At 39.8% G+C, this 24,200-nt stretch overlaps 1 protein-coding gene across 1 annotated transcript in view; it reads right to left on the bottom strand.

The window, feature by feature from the left end:
• The window catches only part of FBP2 (fructose-bisphosphatase 2), a 59,664-nt gene that overhangs the window by 10,619 nt on the left and 24,845 nt on the right, over positions 1-24,200 (bottom strand). Inside the window, exons 4-5 of the mRNA XM_027874977.1 lie at positions 20,433-20,573; positions 16,767-16,904 (exon numbers count right to left, since the gene is read on the bottom strand). Coding sequence (XP_027730778.1) covers positions 16,767-16,904; positions 20,433-20,573 — 279 coding nt within the window. The remainder of the gene's footprint in view (positions 1-16,766; positions 16,905-20,432; positions 20,574-24,200) is intronic.

Genomic DNA, 24,200 nt, shown 5'->3' with positions numbered 1-24,200 from the left:
GTTTCATCCTATTGGATTCAGCCCATTGCTCTAGATTGTGAGGATAGTTTTGGATCCTGATTCTAATCATCTAATCATGTTAGCTATCCTTTCCAGCTTTATTTTGTTTTTTGGTCTGGACATATGATTTCAGTCTATAGGATACTCCCAATGAGGAAGTTTTCTCTATCAACGTAAACTGGCAATCACTATATTATTAGAAAGTTGCCAAGGGGCACTGAGAGTTTCAGTGGCTTGCTCAGGGTCACAGAGTGCACATGAGTCAGAGATCAGACCTGAGCTCAGGTCTTTATGACTTCAAGGTCAACACCCTAGTCAATATATCACACAGTCCTCATTTCAACTTCATATAATTTGAAAATGTGTAAAGCATAGCTTCTATACCTTCATCTGAGTCACTGATAAAAATGTTGAACAGAACAAGGCTGATGACAGAGTCCTAAGCCACTCCACTGGAGACCTTCCTCCAAGTTGTTATCAAGATATTAATGATTCTTTGAACCTGGATATTCAACCAGTTCAAAATCCACCTAACTGCACTGTTATCTAGCCCCCATTTTTCCATCTTTTCTACAAAGATTGCATGAAAGACTGTCAGATGTTTTGTACAGCATTTTCCTAATCTAGTAGCCTAGCTATAATTCTATCAATGAAGGGAATATGGTTAGTAGTCTGTTCTGAATGAATCCATGCTGGCTTTCAGTAATTTGTACTTTTCTTCCTAAATGCTTATAAGCAGGCCTTTTAATAATAATCTCCAAAAGTCAAACCTAGAGGCCTTCAGTTTAACAATTTTACCCCTTCTCCTTTTTTGGAAATCTGGACAACACATGGACTCATCTCTGTTCTTGCTAGACCACTCTCACTCTCCACAATATAGGGTGTCCCACAAGTCTTAGTGCAGATTTAATCACTAATTTCTTTCAGAATACTCCTTATTTCAAAAATCAATAAACACAGCTCAACCATTACATCCACTTTCTCTGAGCATCCTGGGAGATATAATTCATAAAGATGTGATGACTTGAACTCACTGAGGGAACTGAGGTGCTCTCTTACTATAGGAAATTATTACAGGAAATGTGGTTGGGAATGTTGCTTCTGCATATCACTCATCAAGGTGATGAGTAGCTGCTGAGGTATTGACAGCTGTAAGCTGTTGATAAGGAAATGTCATTACGGAGATGTAATTTGGGGCAGAGACTCAGGTGGGGAAATTAGGTGCTCCAGATAGGCTGTAAACCCTGCATTACCCAGTCAATGAGGAAACAGGGGAGGGAACTGCGATTCGGGCCTAGGAATAAAAGCTTTGCTCTCCTCTCTATGAAGTGTGCCCACACATGGGACACCCGGCCTTGCCAGGCTGTTAGTAAAAGGTTTTTTGTTTTTCTTTTCTGGCTCACCAATAGCTTCTTGGAACTTCTGTTGCTTACATTATCCTAGGTTTCCGCTCCTTGTAAACTGGTTTTGTTTTAATCCTTTCCTTTACCATCTAGTGGCTCAGTGGATAGACTGTGGGCCTGGAGTCTGGAAGACTCATTTTTGTGAGTCAAATATGGCCTCAGACACTTCCTAGTTGTGTGACCCTGGGCAAGTCACTGAATCTTGTTTGCCTCAGTTTCTTCATCTGTGAAAATGAGCTGGAGAAGGAAATAGCAAACCACTCTAGTATCTTTGCCAAAAAAAAAAAAACCCAAATGAGGTCATGAAGAGTCTGAAACAAATGTACAACAATAAAAAAATACATTGTTTGTTATCCTAAGGAGTTCTAGCTATGTGACATCTCGCATTTATTTTCTTCTAATTACCCATATAGCCTCTATTCTAATTCAGGCTTTCATAACCTCTTCCTTGCACAATAGCTCCATAATTAGTTTTCCTGCTTCAAATCTTTCCCCTCTCTAATCCATCCTCCAAACAAGCTGCCAAATTGATATGCCTAAAATATAGATCCAACCTTTTCAGTTCTTTCCTCAAAAATTTTCAGTGGCTCCCTATTGCCTCTAGGATAAGAGACAAACTCTTCATTGTGGTATATAAAACCCTCTGCAACATGGCTCCCACCTTCCATTCTAGTCTTGATTTTATATTACTTTCCTTTCCACACTTTTAATTCCAATCAGACTGGTATGAATATATGAATTTTCCTCTGTCACCTCCATACCTTTGTACAAGTGGCGACCAAAGTCCAGAATGCATTTTTTCCTCCTCTCCCTGCCTCTTTCCTCAAAATCTGTTGCTTCCTTCAAGGTGCCCCAATCAGGTTTTTCCTAATCTGCTCAGTTGTTAGCTCTGTCACATTCTTGATTTGATTTTGTACACGCTCCTGTATTTATTTTCTTACCCACTCAGTAGGACATAAACAATTGTTTCACTTTTATCTTTGTGTTTCTAGTTCAGAACCACAGCGCTTACATAATCATGCACTAGCAGGCAGATAGTTATCACAAAGATAATACATGTTTACCAATTTGAATATTTTTTCTCCCTGCCTGCAACATAGTTTTGAAAGCCTTTTTGTTATATAATTGTTTCTTACAATTCATAGCCAGCTTCAGCTTTTCTTAGTTTCTTCAGTCATTTCATCTTTCACCTGCCATGACTCTTAAAGACTCCGTTCTTATACTTTATGCCAGATGCACTCTTATTTATAAATATGCCCTAGAGCTTTTAAAGGAGCCCAATTCAGAGCACTTCCTGACTTTGGGGACTTTGATTTTGAGATTTATAATTATTTTATTGGAAAAGCACAGTTTCCTGGCAGCAAGAAGATATATAGACTATTTCTGCTTTTGGTAATTCATAAGCCTTTTGCACATTGCTGATACCATCCAATAATTCACAAACATATGCCAGCCCCACTAGGCCTAAACCAGCCTTTCCCTAAGGAGTTTTATAGGCCATCAAAGGGATGACTACATTTTTTAATACTTATGTGACATAAATTATTGTTTTGACATGCAAGTGGGCAAGTATCTATTTGCAAGATTTTGTAAACCTTAGCAGCCTTCTTATCTATCATACTCTGGAACCAATGAGATACCAAAAGGTTAAATGACTTACTGAAATGCTAGTTAGTGGCAGATCCAGAACTAGAACCCAGGTCTCTTAACTCCCAGTCTTAACTTTCTTTATTACATCACCAATGATAGGGGCCTTCCTCATCAGGAAAAAATAATTCTTCCTTTCTTCTTGCAGTCAACTATATCTTGCCCTACAATTTATGTGGAAGAGTGAAAAATCTGCAGTCCACAATGATCTTTCCCTCCACCAAACTCAAACAGCACTAATTGTTTTTATCAAGATTGACGTTTAATATATACTATTTGGCAAAGAAGTTCCTGGCATCAAATACCTTGTCTTACCCTTCTCATCACTCACAGCATAGAATCATAGATTTGACTCATTCACTACCTAGTTGGACATTTTAGGACTTCGTCATGTTCCAGGAACTTCTTAATTCTGCAAGATCACATCAGCCCTAGAGCTCACACCGCATCAGTACCCTCTGCCCCCCGAAGTCCCTCTAATTGGAGGACAGATTGGAGAGCTGAGTGGAGTGGCACCCAGGGCAGTCATCTCTTTATTTCCCTCGCTGGCTGCACTCCTTGGGATTTCTCCATCATACTCCTATGCCAGATAGATCCTTTCCCTCTCTTTCCAGCTTTCTTTTGGGTTTGGTGTTCCCTCATTAAACTGTAGGGCACCTACGTGGTACAGTGGATATGGCCCTGGAGTCAGGAAGACACTGATCTTCCTGAGTTCAAATCTGACCTCAGATGTCTACTAGCTGTGTGTTAACTAGTATTTAAGCCTGTTTGACTCAGTTTCCTCATCCGTAAAATGAGCTAGAGAAGGAAAGGGCAAACCACTCCAGTATCTTTGCCAGGAAAACCCCCAAATGGGGTCATGAAGAGTTGAACACGACCAAACAATAACATCAGATTGTAAGATCCTTGAGAGAAAGAAGTGTCTGTCTTTCTTTTTTCACATTTGTATCCCCAGTGCTTAGCACAGTGCCTGGCACATAATAGACACTTAATAAACATGTATTAACTAAATAAAGTTTAAAGGAACCTTAGAGTCTCATTCCAAATCTGTCATTTTAGAGTTGAGAAACGTGAGGCTTTATTAGGATGAAATGACTTGCCCAAGATCACACAGATAGTGGGCAGCAAGCAGAACCCGGATTTGAAACCAGGATTTCTAACTCCAAATCTCATGCTCTTTCTATTATACCACAGTATCTCCAATACTGCATGTAGCATACTACATGATTGATTGAAAGACTCAACAATAAATATTTGTTGGTTGACTGATTTTTTTTTTCAGTGTCAAATTCCCCTTGGCACAAAGATCAATATTTTGGCAATAGAGTTTGATACTGCATAAAAGCCCAGACACAACTAACTGGACATGTGATGAATGAGGGAAGTACTGATCTTTACCAAGCACAGGCCACACACTGTGGTGTGCAAATTAATGATTTTTTCAGCCTGGCCATGTGAGTAGTTCCTGACCTTGTTTTGACATGCTTCTCTTATCAGGGATGGAAAATAAGCTGGAACTGAGAATTTTTCAAACTCCTGACCAAATAATCCCTGCCCACAGCATATCTTCTGACAAACAAAAAGGAAAATTACATAAACAGACCCTTAAGCTTTTTTCCCCCCTTAGGATCAGAGGCTCCAGAGCTGGAATGGACCCAAGTGATCATTTGGTCCAATGCTGTCATTTTACAGATGGAGAAACTGAGGCCAAGAGGAGTAAAGTGACTTGGACAAGGCCACATAGTGAGAGGCAGAGCTTCTTGCCTTCTCAAAGACTGAGTAAGGGGGTGAAGTGAAGGAGATAATTTGGAACTCAAAATAAAATAAAATGTAATTTTTTTTAAAAAGTAAGAGGCAGAAACTCTAGGTCTCCAGCCACCAAACCCTGTGCTCTATTCACTGTACCTCCAAGAAAACCGAGGAGGGTTTAAGAGATACCAGGACCAGACAAACAGAATTTTTATAAAAATGAAAATTAAAATATGACTCAAAACATTGATGTCACATTTTTCCTGATCACAAGTACAAGGCAATTTGAGGAAGATCCATCTCAACTCCACTCAATAAATATTCCACTATACCAGTCTTCTTTAGGCTACTTCTCATCGGATAGGGTAATGAATTTTCACTGACAACAGGAAGCTCTTGGGAACGTAGGGAAATTCCTCACCTCCACCTTTAAGCCCCCTTTAAGGCTCAGTTGCCACTTCCTACAATGGGCTTTTACTGGTTCTCTCAGTTGTTAATGTTACCCCCTCTCATGACTTTGCATTTATTTTGTGTGTATTTTGTTTTTGTTTATCTATGTACATAAAGTCCTTTGAGGGTAGGAACGATGTAATTTTTGTCTCTGTATCCCCAGTCTTCCCATTCACCACAACACACAGTCATCGCCTCATTTCAGACCCTTATCACTCCTTAACTGGACTTCTGTAATAGCTCCCTCATTGGTCTCTGAACTTCCAGTCTCTCCCCGCTTCCATCTGTCACAAAGTGTCAAAATAATCTTCCTAAGGCATAGTAATAGCTAACATTTATATAGCACTTACTATGTGCCAGGCATGTGCTAAACACTTTACAAATATTATCTCATTTTATCCTCACAACAACCCTGGGAGGTAAATGCCGTCTATCTGACTGTATTACTGTCCTGCTCAAAAAACATCAGTGGCTCACTGTTATCTATAGAATAAAATGAAATTCTTACATATGGTTAGCCCAGGTGGTATATTACTATCACTGAGATAATAGAAGAACAAGAGGAAGGCTTCTAGCATATTAGATCATCTGTGGAAGATTTATGAACAGACATGGGCAAGAATTTCATAGGACGAGAAGGCATAGAAAATTTGCTATTTTTGTCATTGGTCCATCAAAATAGTAAAGTGTATATGTAAAATGGAGAGGAGGGTTTGGGAAAAGACTAATGGGAGGGAGGAACAGTGTGGAGATGGAGCCCAGTGCCTAGTGACAAGGAGGTTGTGTTGAGATTCCCTTTTCCCATATTTTTCTACATAGGTCTGAAAGTTGGACTTTAGACCAGCATTCCCCACCTGACCCTAACTGACAGAGATCTCACCTTTCTCAATTCTTTTTTTTTAATTAATTTATTTTGATTTATCAACAATCACTTTCATATGCTTTTGAGTTTTAAATTTTTTCCCCCTTCCTCCCCACCACCGTCCCCAAGATGGTTCACAATCTGATGTAGGCTGTACATATATACATTTCTATTAAATATATTTTCACATTAGTGATGTTGTAAGTAAGAGTTAGAACCAATAGGAGGAACCACCAGAAAGAGGAAACAAAACTCAACAGAAGAGGACAAAAAATAGCAAATAGTATGCTTCAATTTGCATTCAAATTCCATAATTCTTTCTTTGGATGTGGATAGCATTTTCCATCACGAGGCCTTTGGAGATGTCTTAAATCCTTGTATTGCTGGGAAGAGTTAAGTTTATCAGTATTAGTCAATGCACAACGTGGCTGTTATTGTATACATTGTTCTCTTGGTTCTGCTCACTTGGTTCAGTATCAGACCATACAAGTCGTTCCAGGTTTTTCTGAAATCAGCCTGTTCATCACCTTTCTCAATTCTTCAATAACACTTTGAGCTCTTTCACATTCCCCCTTAAATCATAGTTACTTGTATATTTTCTTATCCCTGTCCTGTTTAATCATAAGCTCTTTGAGGACAATTCTTTTGAATATACGTTCCCAGTGACTAGCACATGTGCTCTGCACACAGTAGGTGTTTAAAATGAGATAATATTTGTAAAATGTTTTGTAGACCTTAAAGCACTATATACACACCAGCTATTATTTATTATTCTCATTGTTTAAAAGCATCTGTTGAATATATGACTAAAACCATGTGACAAAGTTAATATGTTAATTTTTTATTAATGTAGTTCATTAATGTTAATAATCAAAGCACACATATATTGCGCTTTAAAGTTTTAAAGTGATTTACAGCTCATGTGAATTTTGTAACATAACTCTGTGAGAGAGGTACTACCGATATTATTATCTGTGATAAGGCAGATGAAGAAAGTTAGGTTTAGACAAGTTAAGTGATTTCCCCATGTTCTCAGGACCATCTTGTGACTGAAGAGGTTTAATGGTCTTGTTATCCTCCAAATATATACAGAATGAGAACTTGAATCTAAGTGGGCTGGCTTGTTTGCTTTTTGTTGTTATGATAAAATTGCCATAGTATTTAATTCCTATTATCTAGTTTTCTGGGCTGATTCATCAGGAATATGGGAACAGAAACCTACTTAAACAATACAATTTGGGGGGGGCAGTGAGGGGGGTTAGGAGTGATTGAACAAACCTATTCATTAATCCACCCCATCCCTCCTACACATAATAGATACAAAATGCACTGATGGTAGTTTAGGGGGGCAGTTGGCAGGATCAAAAACACTTCATAGAGAAGGCAGTTATTGAGCTGAATCTTGTAGGAAACCGGAGAGAGAGAAAGAGAGAGAGAGAACAAAACTAGGAAGAATGGATGGAAACTTCAAAGGGATGGACTTTGATTCAGTATTCTGAGAAATTTCATAATAATTATAACAGTTCAAAATGGAATGGGATCCATCACCAGCCCTTTCCCTGACTTTCTGTTCTTTTACTGGTCATCCTGGAATTTCCTTCAGTGCCTGATACTTCTGGGCTCTGGGATAGTCTACTATTAATACAGCCTATTCACCCTCAAATATTCCTCTGCAAGGCCTGCTCTTTTTCTCCCACTGTATGTGTGAAGTACTCACAACACACACACACACACATGCACACACATACACACACACGCACACACACACACATGCACACGCGCGTGCGCACGTTACTTCCTTAAGGCTGAGTCAGGGACATACGTGCCTTGTTAAATGGAAGAATGGAATGAAAATTGAAGTAATCCATTCACAGCTTATAAAAAGAATATAAAGTGTTTGTACCAAGTTTCTCCTTTTAGAAATCTTAAGAAGTCCCTCTATTATCTAGTTTTCTCTAGGGCAAAATATGTTTTAATTATGAAGAATGTGCTATTCTTTCTTACATAAAAACAACAGACCAGATACCATGTTGCAGCTCAATTCTTCGGTAACTACTTCCTCGAATAGTTTACTAAATGAAGGAATGGGGTCACCTAACAGGTTTATTGACACACCAAGAACAGCTCCTTTTGTGCCAAGTCCATTTGTTTCCATGATCCTCTTGTAACACTGACTTAGATAAAGTAGGATTGAGAAAGAAGGAACAGAGAGAACATTGCTAAAGACAGAATCTTGGGCAAGAAAGTAAAGGATCGCTATGATCATGGGTGGTGTTTTTTTTTTATCATTGCTCTGCATTTAAGGGTACAAGACAGAAAAGACAGACAGAAAAATAAACAGAAAATTAGAGAGATGTTATTTGAGAATGAGATTTTGATTTTTCAAAGATAATTTAAAATATCAGAATGAAAGGAGATGGAATGCACCAAACAGGGGCTGGTAAGAGTGCATCTGCCTAGAATCTTGTAAATCTTATCAATGAATGAAAAGGAAGAGGTGGGAGAAACTGTTTATTAGATACTATAGAGTTATCATAATTAAGGAAGACTAACCATAAAGAAACCTAGAAGTTCCTAGGACAGAAAATCCTATTAGGAGTCAATATTAATACCCTTTTAAAAAATGTTCGACTAGGGACATTTAGGTGGCATGGTGGATAGAACCCTGGCCCTGGAGTTAGGAGGACCTGAGTTCAAATCCAGTCTCAGATACATGATACTCACTAGCTATGTGACCCTGGCAAGTCACTTAGCCCTAATCACCTTGCAAAAAATAAAAATAAAAATGTTTCATTATGAAAACAAGGAGTCAGGATCAAGAATAACCAGGATGATGGACCAGCAGAAAGTATAGTGATATCCACCCCATCCTTCAAACAAATAAAAAATTTCTAAACAGATCAAGAAAATGCATCAGACTAAATCCTGATGAGGAAATCCAAAGAAAAGTCACAATGGGTTATTTTTCCAGCTCATATGTACAGGAGAGACAGAAAGATCTGTGGACACTGAGGTGGGGTCTGTCCATGGTAGAATTCCAGCCCCCAAGAACTGAAAAAGGACTGAGGCTGTGCACTAGGGTAGGAAGAGGCCCCAGATCCATCCCAGAGCATCTCAACCATGTTCAGGACACACAAACAGGTGTCAACAGTCGGCTTTGTCACTCAACACTCACTTCCATGTCACAGATCCAGGGTAAACTGAAGAGGGAACCTGTGCCCAGGAGTAGCATTCCAACTTCTAGTCTAATCTGACCCCTGTAGAGGAATAGCCAGGGCAAGAATCACAGACCAAAGAAAAGCTAGTGGTTCTGTTACTCTGAACCAGCAGGGTCTTCCATCTCACTGATAGTGGCTGACAGAAGCAGCAATTTCCTGAAAGTCCAAAGGAGGCAAGCAACCACAGTAAGGATCACATCTGATTTAGCAAAGGGCAGAGATCTTGGAACACAATATTCCAGAAGGCAAATGATATATAGGCTTAAAATCAAGAATAATTTACCTAGCAAAACTGAGCATAATCACACAGGAAGAAAAAATGGATATTTAATGAAAGAGACAACTTCCAAGCATTTGTGAAGAAAACACCAGAGCTACACACAAACTTTGAAGTACAGAGGAGTCAAGACAAACATAAAAGGTAAACATAAACAAACAATCATGAGGAACTCAAGGATAGGGAGTTGATACATGTGTCCCCTCTGCATACTATTAGCATTGGGGTCATAGAAGGAGTCTAATTAGAAGGTCTGAGATTGGTTCTGTTATGTCTTAATGATCTTAAGAATAGAAAGAGAAGGGAAGAATAATACATTGGGCAGGGGACTGGGAAAGGAGAGGAAGGTTAGAGGAAATTATCTCACATAATTGATGTGAGATCAAATTAAACAAAGAGGGAAGGGTAAGAGGAGCAGGCAACATTTGAATCTCACTTTTATCTTAACTCATCAAAGGAGGAACACAGACGCATACACATTTGGGCATAGAAATACATTTCACTCAACAAGGAAACAGGAAACGGGGAGAAGAAGAAGGAGTATAGCTTAAGGGAAGTAGTAGTCCTACGCAAAACAAAATCTAAGAATATACAAAAATATTTATAACTCTTTTTGCAATGACAAAAAACTGGAAAATGAAGGGGAATCCATTAATTCGAGAATGGCCAAGCAAGTTAAGGTATATAAATGTGGTAATACTATTGTGCTGTAAGAAATGGTGAAGGGAATGATTTCAGAGAAAGGTCCTAGATTAATCATTGCAGAGTAAAATGAGCAAACCCAAAAGAACAATTTATATGAAGAAAACAATATTGCAAAGTCAAACAATTTTGGAAGACTTACGAATTCTGATGTGCATAATGACCAACACTATTCTAGAGAACTAATGATAAAACATGCTATCCACTTTCTCATATGCAAAAGACTCACAGTGCAAAATGAGCTATTTTTTTTTTACATGGCCAATGTGGAAATTTATTTTGCTTGACTATAGCAATTTGTAACTGGGGGTTTTGTTTTTCTTTCTTTCTCAGTGGGGATGGGGGGAGGAAAGTGATTGAAAGAACTATTTTGTTGATTGAAAAAAATAAAAAATAAAATATCTATAACAAATGCACAGAAATAGCTAACATGCAAGATAAATTAAAGGTCCTAATGCAAGAAGGCAAATCCACTTCACTGGTGTCACTAAGACTTAGGAAGAAGAGATCCATGGAGGGACTGTGGTTCATTGAAAAGAGGCAGAATGGGCAAAGGGGAGTGAGGGGTTAGGGTGGTGTTATCAAACTGCTACGAAATAAACTCTAGTGGTTCCTTATTACTCCTGAGACTGAATACAAAATCCTCTGTTTGATTTTGAAGCCCTTCATAGCCTGGCCCATTTCTACCTTTCCAAGTCCTCTTACACCTTACTGCCCTCCATGTACTCTGCACTACAGTGAAACTGACCTCCTTACTCTTTCTCTAACACAACACTCCATCACTGGGCCCAGATGTATTACAGCCTAGGGTACTGTATGAACTGGGAAATGTGACTGCTGAGCTATTGTCAATTATCTTCAAAAGACTGAGGAGAATAGGAAAAGGTACTTCAGTACTGGAAAAGGTGAAAAAAGGTAACAGAACAGAGTACACAAACAATAGACATGACTGGGTGGCCTAAGGGCATAGACTGCTAGAGTAGGAACAAGGAAGACCTGAGTGTGACCTTGGGCAAGTCACTTAACTTCTCCCAACCTCAGTTTCTTCATCTGTAAAATGGGGATAATAGTAACACATGCATCACAAGCCACTAATTAAAATATACGTAGTCCGGTGAGCTTGACTATCATTCCTGGCTAAATCGTTGGTGAACACATAGACAAGGAAGCAGTAACTGCAGAGACATAGTGACTTAATCCAGAACAGGCCATTCCAGACTAACCTTATTAACTTTTTTTTTTAACAGGATTATTAAAATGGTAGGTAACTAGGTGGCTCATCCAGCCCAGAAGACTCATGTTACTGATTCAAATCTGGTCTCAGATGCTTATAACTGTGTGACCATGGGCAAGTCACTTAACCCTGTTTGCCTCAGTTCCTCATCTGTAAAAATAAGCTGAAGAAGGAAATGGCAAACTACTCTAGTATCTTTGCCAAGAAAACTCCAAATGGGGTCATGAGTGTTCAAAGAGCAACAATAGGCTGTAGACACAGTTTACCTGGATTTCAGCCAAACATAATAAAGTCTCATGCTACTGTTGTGGAAAAGATGAAAGATGCAAGCTCAATGTTAGTACAATTAATTAGGTGGATTCAACACTGATTGTCTATTCCTAAAGAATTGTCATAAATGTTTCAATTTATTTCAACTTCTTTTTCTTTTGCTAGGCAATGGGGTTAAGTGACTTGGCCAGGGTCACACAGCTAGTAAGTGTTAAGTGTCTGAGGCTGGATTTGAACTCAGGTCCTCCTGAATCCAGGACTGGTGCTCTATCCACTGCGCCACCTAGATGCCCCTCAATTTCAACTTCTAAGGAGGTCTCTACGGGAAAGTGCCTTTCAGGGCTATGCAGCTTAATAGTTAATGGATAAAGGCATTGATGCTTATCAAATTTACACGTGAAAATGCTTATCAGATAATTCATATGATGCTTACCAATTTTATATAAGAAAAAATTTTGGAGAGGAACAATAAGTCCCAAATCTAGGTCAGTGTCCCATGGCCTCAACCAAGTCTACGTGACTCAAGCAAAGAGCAGTAGGTCCCGTATTCTAGTCTGCTGTTCTCACACAGTAGCAGCACCACCTCCTCATTCTGGTTCACAGCTGACCTCATTCCTGCACTTTCTCAGAATGTGACCAGCAGTCTTCATTAGTCACCCTTGTGACTCATGAGTAGTATCCCCAACAGCTGGCCTCCTATATGTGACCTTGAACTTACTGTCCATCCCATGCAGGAGGGAGAAGGTCTGCCTCAACTCATATTATCTTGTTGATAATATTCTCAGTTAATAAAAATTGGCAGCCTATGCATATCACCTTGGTTATACACATATAGTCTACAGGTATAGATTTATAAACATAGTAAAACATCCATACTAATGTTACATACAAAGTCAAATTATACATAGGTTTCCCACAGGCATGCATTATCCAACACCAATGGATCACATACAACTGAGTCACTAGCAGTGCACACTGGAATCATAGGTCACATGAAGGCACATATTGTACAACATTAACCAATAGAATTATATGTAATAGATCTTATAAATACTGTGTACTCTCAGTCCCTGAAGGTGATAGGAGGTATTGCACTAGCAAGCACCTCTGGGCTAAAGGCCTGGTGCCCTCACTTATCACCCCTGAGTGTTTTACCTCTGCTTGGCCAACGGCCACGTGGTCAAGTTACGGATGCTCTGATTTGCTGTCCCATCTGAACATTTGGTCCTTCCCCATTCTCTGTGGAAGAGCCATGGTCCTCAGGCTCACTGGCTTGAATCACCAATCATGGGAAAAGGGAATGCCTAGATTAAATAGAATTATTTCTAGTCCCAAAGGGTCTAGGCTCTGTCGGTGGCCTCTGTTGTCTTGGTACCTTCAAGGTTGAAGTGTCCAACCCTTTTTGACCTCATTTGGGGTTTTCTTGGGCAGCTAGGTGACTCAGTGGATAGAGTACTGGGTGGGGAATCAAGAAGACTCATCTTCCTGAGTTCAAATCTGGCCTGAGACACTTACTAGCTGTGTGACCCTGGGTGAGTCACTTAACCCTGTCTGCCTCAGTTTCCTCTTCTATAAAATGATCTGGAGAAGAGAAATGGCAAAATACTCTAGTATTTTTGCCTGGAAAACCCCAAATGGGGTCACAAAGGTTTTTGTCGGATACGACAAAAATGACTGAACATCAACAACGAGACATCCAGTTGAGATTGTTCAATAGGCAGTTTGTGACGTATGACTATACCTTAGGAGAGACTAGGGCCATATATATGGACCTGGGTATCATCTGCTTGGAGATGATCATTAAATGCATGGGAGCTGATAAGATTACCATGTGATCCATATACCCACACCAGTTTTTCCTCATCAGAACTGATAATTGTTCATTGACTGCTATAGAGGATAGGGTATTAAGCTCAGAGTTGGGAATATCTGGATCCAAACTCTACCTCAGATACTTTCTAGCTGTGTGACCCTAGGCAAGTCACTTATCTTCTCTGTACTTCCGTTTCTCCATCTGTAAAATGAAGGGGTTGGACTTGATGGTCACTAAGTTACCTTGGTCTCAATCAATGAGTTCACAGAAAGATTACCTAGGTATGGATATACCAGAACCAGTGTCTACCTTCTTCCTGACACACATCAAATTAACAAGCACCTATTGTGTACTTGCATGCCAGGTATTGTGTTGAACTCTGAATATACAAATGTGAAGAATGAAGCAATCCCTGTTTGCAAGGAATTTACACTCTAATACAAACATACTATGACATAACCCTGATATGGGTAGCCTTATTCAGTCTACAGAGGGCCAGCATCTTCATAGAGCATAGAAGTAAAAACCTCAGGTCTTCTTCATAAAAATGACTGGAATATAATTAGTAATAGTAGTAGTAATAGCCAGCATTTATTTGAGCTTTAAGGTAAAGCATTTTACAAATATTATCTCATTTGATCCTCACAATAGCCCTGGGAGATAGCTGCTATTATTGTTTCCATTTATTAGATGGGGAAACTGAGGCCAAACCATGGAGAGCTTTAGATGCCAAACTGAAGATTTTATAATTAACTCTAACTATTGCTTCATATATTACTTTTTATTTTTAAGGCAATTGTGGTTAAGTGACTTGCCAAGGGTCACACAGCTAGTGAGTGTCAAGTGTTTGGTCTGAGGCCAGATTTGAACTCAGGTCCTCCTGACTTCAGGACCAGTGCTCTATCCACTGTGCCACCTAGGTGCCCCCATGCATTACTTCTAATCTGGATAGCTGCCCACTCTTCTCATTGGTGCCAGGACCTCCACACTTCTCAAAATCACAAGGTTGCTCCCAATCTTAGATATGGTCACCTCAGGACACTTATTTGCCTTCGACCATGAAACAAGAAACAAAAGAGGCAAGAGCAAAATCCAAGTTTATGCTTACCTTCATTACCATGGCAATGTGGAAGCAGGAGACAGAGGCCAGGGATTTAGGCCAAGTCAGCGAGGCTTGGCCAGTAAACCAGGAAGGGCGTACAGCCACATTCATGTGAGGGAGTAGGGGCTGCTGCAACAATCCCTTCCACAAACTCTGTCCTTCCCCCCCTCTCCCACTCCCTGACAGCCCAGGCCAGATATGAGAGAGAACATCGGAGGGCAGTCATTCCCTTCAAGATCCCCTGAGTGACTCAGTGACCAGTCCTTTCTGAAACCTCTTACCTTTTTTAATCATTTTACACTTTTCTTCCCACCATGAATTCTATGATCTAGCTATACACTGACCTCCTTGATGTTCCTCACACTCAACTATCCATGTCCCACCTCTGAATCTTTGCACTAGCTGTACCCCATGCCTGTAATGCTGTCCTTCCTCACCTCTGCCTCTTAGTTTCTCTGGCTTCCTTCAAGAATCAGTTCAAACAACACCGTCTATAGGGAAGTATTTCCAGTCCTCTCAGCCTTTCCCTCTGAGATCTATCTTGTATATACCTGGTTATAGCTAGGTCTCATTAGTGAAAATAATGAATCTGATAAACTGGTCTAGTTATATGTATTAAAATTTACAGTATATGAAGTAATGATTATATAAAATATTGCAATTGGTTCCAGACATATGGAAATAATGGAAATATGCAGTATGAATTTGAATAATGAATTAGTGGTAAGAATCAGGACATGTTGTCTCCTCCATTAGGATTTGAACTCCTTGAGCTCAGGAGCTAGTTTTACCTTTCTTTACATCCTTAGAGCTTAGTATAGTGTCTGGCACATAGCAAGGACTGCATAAATGTTTCTTGACTGGCTAACTGCTCAATGAGAAAACTGAACCATGGGGAGGTTAACTTGTCCGTGGCCACATAAATAATTGGTATAACTTGTGCCAGAAGCCTAGAACACTCCAACACTTTGCACAGCCTGGCACATAGTAGGCACTTAATAAATGCTAGTTGACTGATTACTCAAAATCAGATATCCAGGATAAGCCCACCAGATATATTCATATATCAGACCCTTATCTCTGGCATAAAGAAGCTGGTCCAATCTCAGAAGCCTATCTCTAATAATAATCTCAATGGCTCATGCTTCCACTCTGGTCTCCCTTCAAAACATCAGAATCTGTCTCTTGTCTCTCAAAGGCTTCTCTGCAATCCCTTAGCACTTAGGCTAACAAAAGCATTAAACAAAAAACCAGGTTTATTCAAAATAATAATCACACACAGGAAGAACTCAAACCTGAGCACTTGGCAAAGACAGTATTGGGTCCCAATGACCGTTGCTCTCTCCAAAGCTTCAGTTAATATTGCTTGTCAATTTTACCACTTATTAAATTCCTGTCTTGAAAATGGAACCAAAATCCCTGTGGTCATAGCAGCATCCATATCTGGCACCTGTCCCTCATCCCTAGTGAATCTGTTTGGTTCTAGTGGGGTCCAGCTCCTTCAACTTGGTCTATATCTCTCAGTATACCATTGACATCATCTATTCTCTTTGCTTTAGTGTATGACTGGCTTCACTCTCACACTCTTGGTATGATGGTTATAGTCTGTACTGGGTACCTGTCCCTAATAGTCTGCCTGAGAAACTGCCTCTAGGTCCCTCTAACCTGAACCTTGGTTTCAAATCCTATTGGTGTACACATGCCTGTTCCAGGTGAATATATGCAAAGATCTTTTTGAAACTATCACAACCCTCTTCCCCAACCTCCTAGTGTCTGCTCACTACCTAGGACCTTTTTTTCAGTGGGAAACTAAGAAGTTGGATTTTAACAAGTGCATTTTAACTAGAACAATTTTTTTTTCTTGCTTAAGAAGGCAGAATATATCATACATCACTATCATACCGAAGATGATAGACCCAACATGCAGTATATACAGTGATGCTGAATTTCACCCATCTAAACAGGCCTCTCTAACCAAGGTTCCATCAGGCCTCACTGCAAAACTATAGCCTCTAGTTGCAAGGCCAGCTCTTTCTCACCTCAGGAAATTTCTTTTTCTGCACGTATTCAGTCGTGGCAGGGTCAAAGTACTTGGCATAGCCTTCATTGAGGCTGTAGATCTTCCCTTTCTTTTTAATTTTGACGTCTCTGTCCACCAGGATAAACTCACCAAGAGCCTAAAAAGGAAAAAGAGACACTAAGAAACAGAATCCAATAAAACAATCAGAAAATGTATCTTTAACATAGGGGTTCTGAATTTGGCATCAATGGATATATTTCAGGGGCTCATGAACTTGGAAGGGAAAATAATACCATTATTTTCACTAAATTCTAACTGAAATTCAACATTTCCTTCTATTATGATTTTTAAAAATACAATTCTGTTAAGGGATCCATAAGCTTCACTGGACTGCCAAAGGGTCCCATCACACACACACACACACACACACACACACACACACACACACACACACCTTCTCATAGAAGGTACCAGGAACATGACCAAGGTAGTTTTGAATTTGGCATCATGATTTATCTCTAGTTCCCTAGATTAGCATCCCCACTAGCATAGCATCACTTGCTTTCAGTAATGATGGGACCACACTAGCAAGAGCATCACAGTGTGTATAAGAAATGAATGATACTGAACATCCTGAAGATGGTGCCTTCATTCACCGAGTGACAGATGCAGAAACATAACCCGGGTCTACTTAATCTAATCATCTTGTGGAAGTGTGGCTTCTCTGAGAAAAATTTTTGTGAACTTCATACAAAAAGTATTTGTCCTTAAGGAATAAGTAAATATGGATTAACTCTTGTCATTGGATTTCTTTCTTTTCCCTTGTCTTAAAAGAAACCTGTATATGTACCATTTAGCACTTTAAAAAAAGTTTAGAATCAAGACTATGGGTTCTTGTCTTGTAACCTGAAAAGAAATATCTATTTGGAAATTTTTACTTTGCCTTTCTTCCTCCACTCCCCTGATCCTGCAACTTGAGCTATTTTGTAACACAAACTGTACCATCTATTCTCTATTTAATAAATCAGTTTCAGAAAAAAAATTGTCTATTTTAGGCTTACGTAAGATAATTCATAGCAAAGACACTACCTACCTGGCAGTATCTACCTGCATTTCAGTACATGAAGTAGTTCACCAAGTTAAAAGGATACTTGGTCACATGCCTCCCCTCCCCATCCACATGTCCCATGAATCATATATAGCTTATCTATTGACTCTGGTTACTCATCACATAGGCTCCTGTGTATAAGAAGGGAGTTGTCTACGATCATCCCTCTGAGTCTCTCAAGGTTTCTGGCAGATTTTTTTTTAACAGGAGTGTGGGTGTTCAGGATTGTTTTTCTTACAGGGAGGTCTGACTTGATTATGCATTTTCACAGTACTTGGATAGTTGTGCATTTGAGTTTCCAGATTATCTTCTGAGCAGAAGAGCAGTGTTGTTGAATAGAAGGAGTAGACTCAATGGGTCTCAGTCCCTCCCTCTCTACTCATTCACTCTGTGTCCTTGTGCAAATAAATCCCAACCTCTCTGAGCCTTGCCTATAAAATATGGGATAATAATATCAGTACTAGCTATGTCACAAGGTGGTAAGGAAAGAGATACAAATGCTAAATGGTACCCAGGTTCCTAGAGCAAAGCTTGGTACCCCCAGTGGACTACAGTAGTGTACCTTAGCAAAAATTCTTAATTATGTGTCTTTTGGCAAGCTACAAATGAGTTTTTTTGGTGGGTATTAAAGAACCTATATTACATGATGGCTATTAGGTTTCCCCATCTTATATCTATCTTGACACAAGCTTTTTTGGACTTTTTTCAACCCTTCCTAAAGATGTTGTTTCAGACAAAGACAAAATTAATAGTTGAACATGGTAATGTAAAAATGTCCTGGATAAGGATGGAGCTTGGTTATACTTCTTCCTGTTACTCTGCCATCTTGGCTCCTGAATCCACTCTGTGCATTTTCACTAGCTGTCCCCCAGGGCTGGATGACTCTCCCTCCTTTCCTCTGTCCCCTGGATTCCCTGGCTTCCTTCAAGACTCAGCTAAAATCTTACCTTCTACAAGAAGCTTTTCCCAATCTCTCTTAGTGCCAATATTTTCCCCCTAAGATTATCTCCAACTTATCCTGTCTGTATCTTGTTTGTACATAGTTATTTTCAAGCTTACTCTCTCATTTAACTGTGAGCACTCTGCACGGACTGGAATTTTATTTTTTTTCTTTATACTCTCAGTGCTTAGTTCAGTGACGGGCACATGGTAGGTGGCTCAGTAGATACAGTGCTGGGCCTGGAGTCAGGAAGACCTGGGTTTCAAATTCAGCCTGATACTTACTAGCTGAGTGACCCTGGGCAAGTCACATAACTCTGTCTCAGTTTCCTCATCTGTAAAATGAGCTGGAGAAGACAATGGCAAACCACTCCAGCATCTTTGCCCAAGAAAACCCCAAATGGGTTCATGAAGAGTTGGACACAACTAAAAGTGACTAAACAACTAAAGGTGTTTAATAAATGTTTGCTCATCCTCAACTCTTCATTCTCACCCCCTCCCATAGCCAATTAGTTGCCAAGTTTTATTGATATTGCCTCCTCAATATCTCTCACATCTGTTCTTTTCCTTCATACCATAACTACCCTGATTCAAGTCCTTATCAGCTTTCGCCTAGACTACTGCAAACACTTCCTAATTGGATTCTCTGAATCCAGTCTGACTGCCCTTTAATCTAATCTACCTGGAGCTGCCAAATCGATATTCCTGGAGCTCAGGTCTGTGCTCTGTGTATCACTCCATATTTCAAGAAGCTTCAATGGCTCCCCGTTGTCTTTAGGATACAATACAGGGTCTCCTTATTTTTGTTGTTTAGTCACTTGGCACTTGGCACTTGGCACTTGAGAGTGCCATGTCCCACAAGAGGCCTCCACCAATTCCTCCATTTATTAGTACTATTGAAAATCACTATGTATTTATCTTCTAGATTTTTGGTATTGTTTTATCTACGTGCATGTTATTTCCTTCATGTAAACTCCTTGACGGGAGGGACTATTTCATGTTTTTGTATTTGCATCTCCAGAACAAGGACAATATCCACAGAATCTTGCACCGTGCCTGTCTCATAGGAAGTGATCAATAAAATATGGAATTGAACTCACAAAATTTTCACCTGAGACAAAGATGGGGAGAATTGAGTGTGGCCAAAGTTTACCCTGAGACACTTCAAGATTTCTATCTTGCTGAAAGGGTGGCTGGAGGAAGAGGGGGCCTGAGGGGCCTGGGTGCGTGGGGGTGGGGAGGGGAGGTGTTGAGAAACACATTAAAACTGCCAGAGATAGAGATGAGCAGGGTGACAAATTTATAGGCATCCTCAGCAGATAAGACAGGCCTACCACCACTGGAAGTAGAGTTGAACAGAGAAACTAAAGACACCAGTGAATGAAGCCCTAGACAGGTTGTATCAACACTTCTGGATTCAGAGATTAGCAGGGGAGTTAGGGAAGATAAGGTGGGGAAAGAAGATGATGGGTAAATAAGGCCTGTCATAATCCTGGTCACAGTTTGGAGACGAAGCAAACTTAAGAAGGTGCTTTCCGCACCCTCTGAGTTACTTACCCTGGTGCATCTGCCCCACCCTAGTTATAGCTCTAACCAGCACACAAAAAGTGTGTGAGACATAGATAAAATGACACCTACAGGGTCCAGCATGAAAAGGTCCACTCCTTGTCCAGTGGAAAGAGCTACCAGGGTAGCACTGCCATAGAGAGCATAGCCGGCTGCCACAATATTGCGTCCTGGCTGAAGGGCATCCTTTTCTGAAGGCTCATTATCTGTGGTCTGGGAAAGAAGAAAGTAATTTGTGGGTTATGTTTTATTCTAAATAGAAAATGAATAACCTTTCCCCAAATAAGTCTGTTAGCCTAGAAACTTATCAAATAAATGAATATGAAATAAAAAAAAACAATTAAACACAATAAATGAAGTTTTCAGAAATTCAAATGCACTTTGAGATGACTTCAGTTGTGACAATAAGCGTTTCCATCTGTCCTTTCCCAGAAAGCTCTAGGATTTCTATCCCATCAGACCACAAGTCCCCTGCCCCTTTGAGATCATTCTCTTCTCTGCATTCTTGTGGCTACTTCAAGTGCTATTCTTTGTGTGTCTCTTGAAGAGAAAGTTTTCTTTGGGAACAACATTTGAAACTTTGAAGCAAAAAGTTCAAGGAAAGAGAGAGGAGAATGTGGAACTAATGAGTAAATAATAGAGTGAGCCCAAAAGAGCCTTTAGGGCAGAGGAGTCAAACTGGCCGGCAACAACACTCACCTCACCCAGATTAAAATGTAATCGGGAAGTGCAGTTAGGTGGTGCAGTGGATAGAGCCTTGGAGTCAGGAGGACCCGAGTTCAAATCTAGCCTCAGACACTTGACACTTACTAGCTGTGTAACCCTGGGCAAGTCATTTAACCCCAATTGCCTCACCAAAAAAAAAATGTAATTGAGAAATATAGAACAAAATAAATAAAAATAAGATAGAAAGCTGGCAATACTAATATGTGGTTTTCTGATTTAGTGGTGTTAAACACAAATAGAAGTAGATAAGGATCCCAGGGGACCACATGTTGACTTAGTTTTAAAATGTGATATTACCTATGTTTTATTGTATTTTTGTTTATTTTTGTCAGATATTTCCCAGTTACATTTTAATCTGACTCAGATTGGTAACGTCATTGACTGCAGGTGGTGCTTGGACCCACATGTGTTTGACACCTCTGTTTTAAGTCAATATGGCACTGACAGGGAACCTTATGTAGGGTTCAGTGGCCCCATTTTTATCAGAGTTTGGCACCACTACTTTAAAGGACACAATGGGAAGAGTGGCCTAGCCTTGAGATAGCTTTCCTAGGCATGTTTTACTCTTCTCTCTGTCTCCACCAGGGAGCCCAATTAGAATGTTACCTCTTTCATTGAAGCCTCCTCTCATCTCCTCAAGCATAGGATCATAGGTTTGGGGATTGAAAGGACATAAGAGAGCCATTTATGTCACAAATGAGGAAACTGAGACTCAGAAAGATTAAGTGAATTCCAGTGGCACATAACCAGTGAGTAGCTGAGGTAGGATTTGAAACCCGGATCTTTCTGACTGCATGTCCTGCACTCTATTACCACTTCCAGTAATGGCTTTACCTTCTGTAAAGTCTAGAATTCCCCTGCCTGGGGAACCCTGTACCTCCTCCATATCCGTGGGGTGTTCTTTTGATACCAAAGGATGAGGCCAGAGAGCTCTAGACTGATTATAGATAGTAGTTTAATCAATCATTATGAATACTTACAAACAGGGGCAATCTTTGGTCTGAGGCAGCAGTCAGACAGTTCAGTGGATCCCCGATAAGAGCCCCCAAAACCGCCATGGTAATTATAGAAAACAGACAAAGGCAGGAGGAGCTAGAGAGTGCATCACTACTGATTGGCGGATATTTTTTGTTTTCTGCTTAGTAATGAGCTTGGGAGTTAAGCCAATGTTATGACCAAACATAAAGTTGTGTATTGATCGTGTCCTGGTCACATATAGGTCAAGATATTCTTGTTTTGCTTTCATATGTCATAGTATCTTAAGTTATGACTCAGTGTCTAAAATATAATTCAGTATCTAAGTTATGGTTGTAAACAGATCACCATGTTTGTGCTTTCACCATTCACAGAGTTAAAGTTTTTATGACTTTTCACTTATTACTGTATTTTATGGCTTTTCCCCAATCAGGACCCCACATCTTCCACCACCAACTCAGAAAACTTTGTACTTTTCTTGCGTACCTATCAAACATTAGTTTGTATTATAGTTCAGAATATAATAAGTTGTACTAAGAACTTAAGTATAAGTAACTTAACTGATCTCTCTGTAAGACACTTCTAGAAGGAACCTATCTATGTTTCTCTGCCTCTCCCACTTCTCCTTGCATAGTTCTCTAGACAAGCAAGCACTTAATATATGTTTGCAAAACACTTCCTAAGAAAACACTCAGAATCCTATTGAGAAGCCCTGTATGTATGTCTCTGATTAAAGACCAGAAAAGAGTTTTGGAGGAAAAACACAGAACTCAATGTATTTCTCCCCAAACCTATCCTTCCTCCAAAGGCCCCCATTTCTGTTGATGGTACTACCATCCTTCCAGTGACTCAGATTCATAACCTTGGAGTTATCCACTACTCTTTTTTCTTCCTCAATCCCTATATCTGAAAATTAAGAAAATCAAATTGATTCTATTCTGTAATTGATTTCGTTTTGTATCACTGCCAACATTTTGTGTAACTATCTAAGTCATATTTCATTTTTCTCTAAGTTAAGTTTGGAAGTTCAGCTTTCCTGTAAGTCATTGTTCTATTCTTATGTTGAGGAAATCTGTTATCCTTGAAGGATACAGGTGAATGTGAGGGAGCCTGGTCTGTTATTTCTGCAACACTGGCTGTCCTTCAAAAAAGTCTGGTCTGTCATTGCTGTGACACTAACTGGACATGCAGGCAGACATCACCAATAAGCTTTCCATAGTGACTTCAACAGAATTCACTATTTGAACTAATCAGGACCTAGCTGTATAATATGTGATTTTCTATTGTAATGAAAAAGAATTAATTAAATCACTCAGAGGCAAAGTCAGGCTAGAAACTTCTAGTTTCCATTTTTCTCTTATTGACCAAGATTTTTATGTATTGGCTTACATGAAGGGAATTTGGCTTTTTAGTTTGTTGCTTGCCAAAGTCCTGTTTACTATAGTCTTCAGACTTTTTGACCAATCATATTGTTTTCCCCATCTATGATGCTGCCTTCTAGTTTTTGGATGTTCCTCCTTTTGTCTATAAAAATGATCTGTTTGCCCTCATTTGGAGTCTTTTGAATTGCTGAAGAGCTAAAGACCCCTTTTATTGGTAACTGCTAGCCTTACCAATAAAGTGAATGCTTAGAGCTTTGTATCTCAGTTTACCTTAATTTTAATCGCAAAATATCAGTTGCCAACTGTTGGCAACTGTACCTCTACCATACCTCTGACATCTGTCCTCTTCTTTCTGAGCACACAGCTTGTACTCTGGTTAAGTTCCTCATCATCTCTTACCTGGACTATTGCAATAGCCTCCTGCTTCCAGTCTCTCCCCTTTTAAAGTCTTTCATAACTTGGCCCCTTCCTATCTTTCCAGTCTTCTTACACCTTACTGCCTTCCATTACTCTGAGATCCAGTGAAACTGGCCTCCGTGCTTTTCCTCACACAAGGTACTCCTTATCCCAGCTTAATATTTTTCCTCACCTGGGCGTAGAACTCTCTCCCTCCTCATCTCTGCCTCTTGGCTTCCTTCAAGTCTCAGTTAAAGGTTTTTCTTGGAGGTGGGGAACCTGCAGCCTCACGGCCACACGTGGCCCTTAGGTTTCCAAGTGCAGCCCTCTGACTGAATCCAAACTTCATAGAACAAATCCT

The sequence above is a fragment of the Vombatus ursinus genome, unplaced genomic scaffold (genome assembly GCF_900497805.2).
Source record: "Vombatus ursinus unplaced genomic scaffold, bare-nosed wombat genome assembly UNPS02014807.1, whole genome shotgun sequence".
Classification (NCBI taxonomy): domain Eukaryota; kingdom Metazoa; phylum Chordata; class Mammalia; order Diprotodontia; family Vombatidae; genus Vombatus; species Vombatus ursinus.
This window is presented reverse-complemented; position numbering and strand designations above follow the sequence as displayed.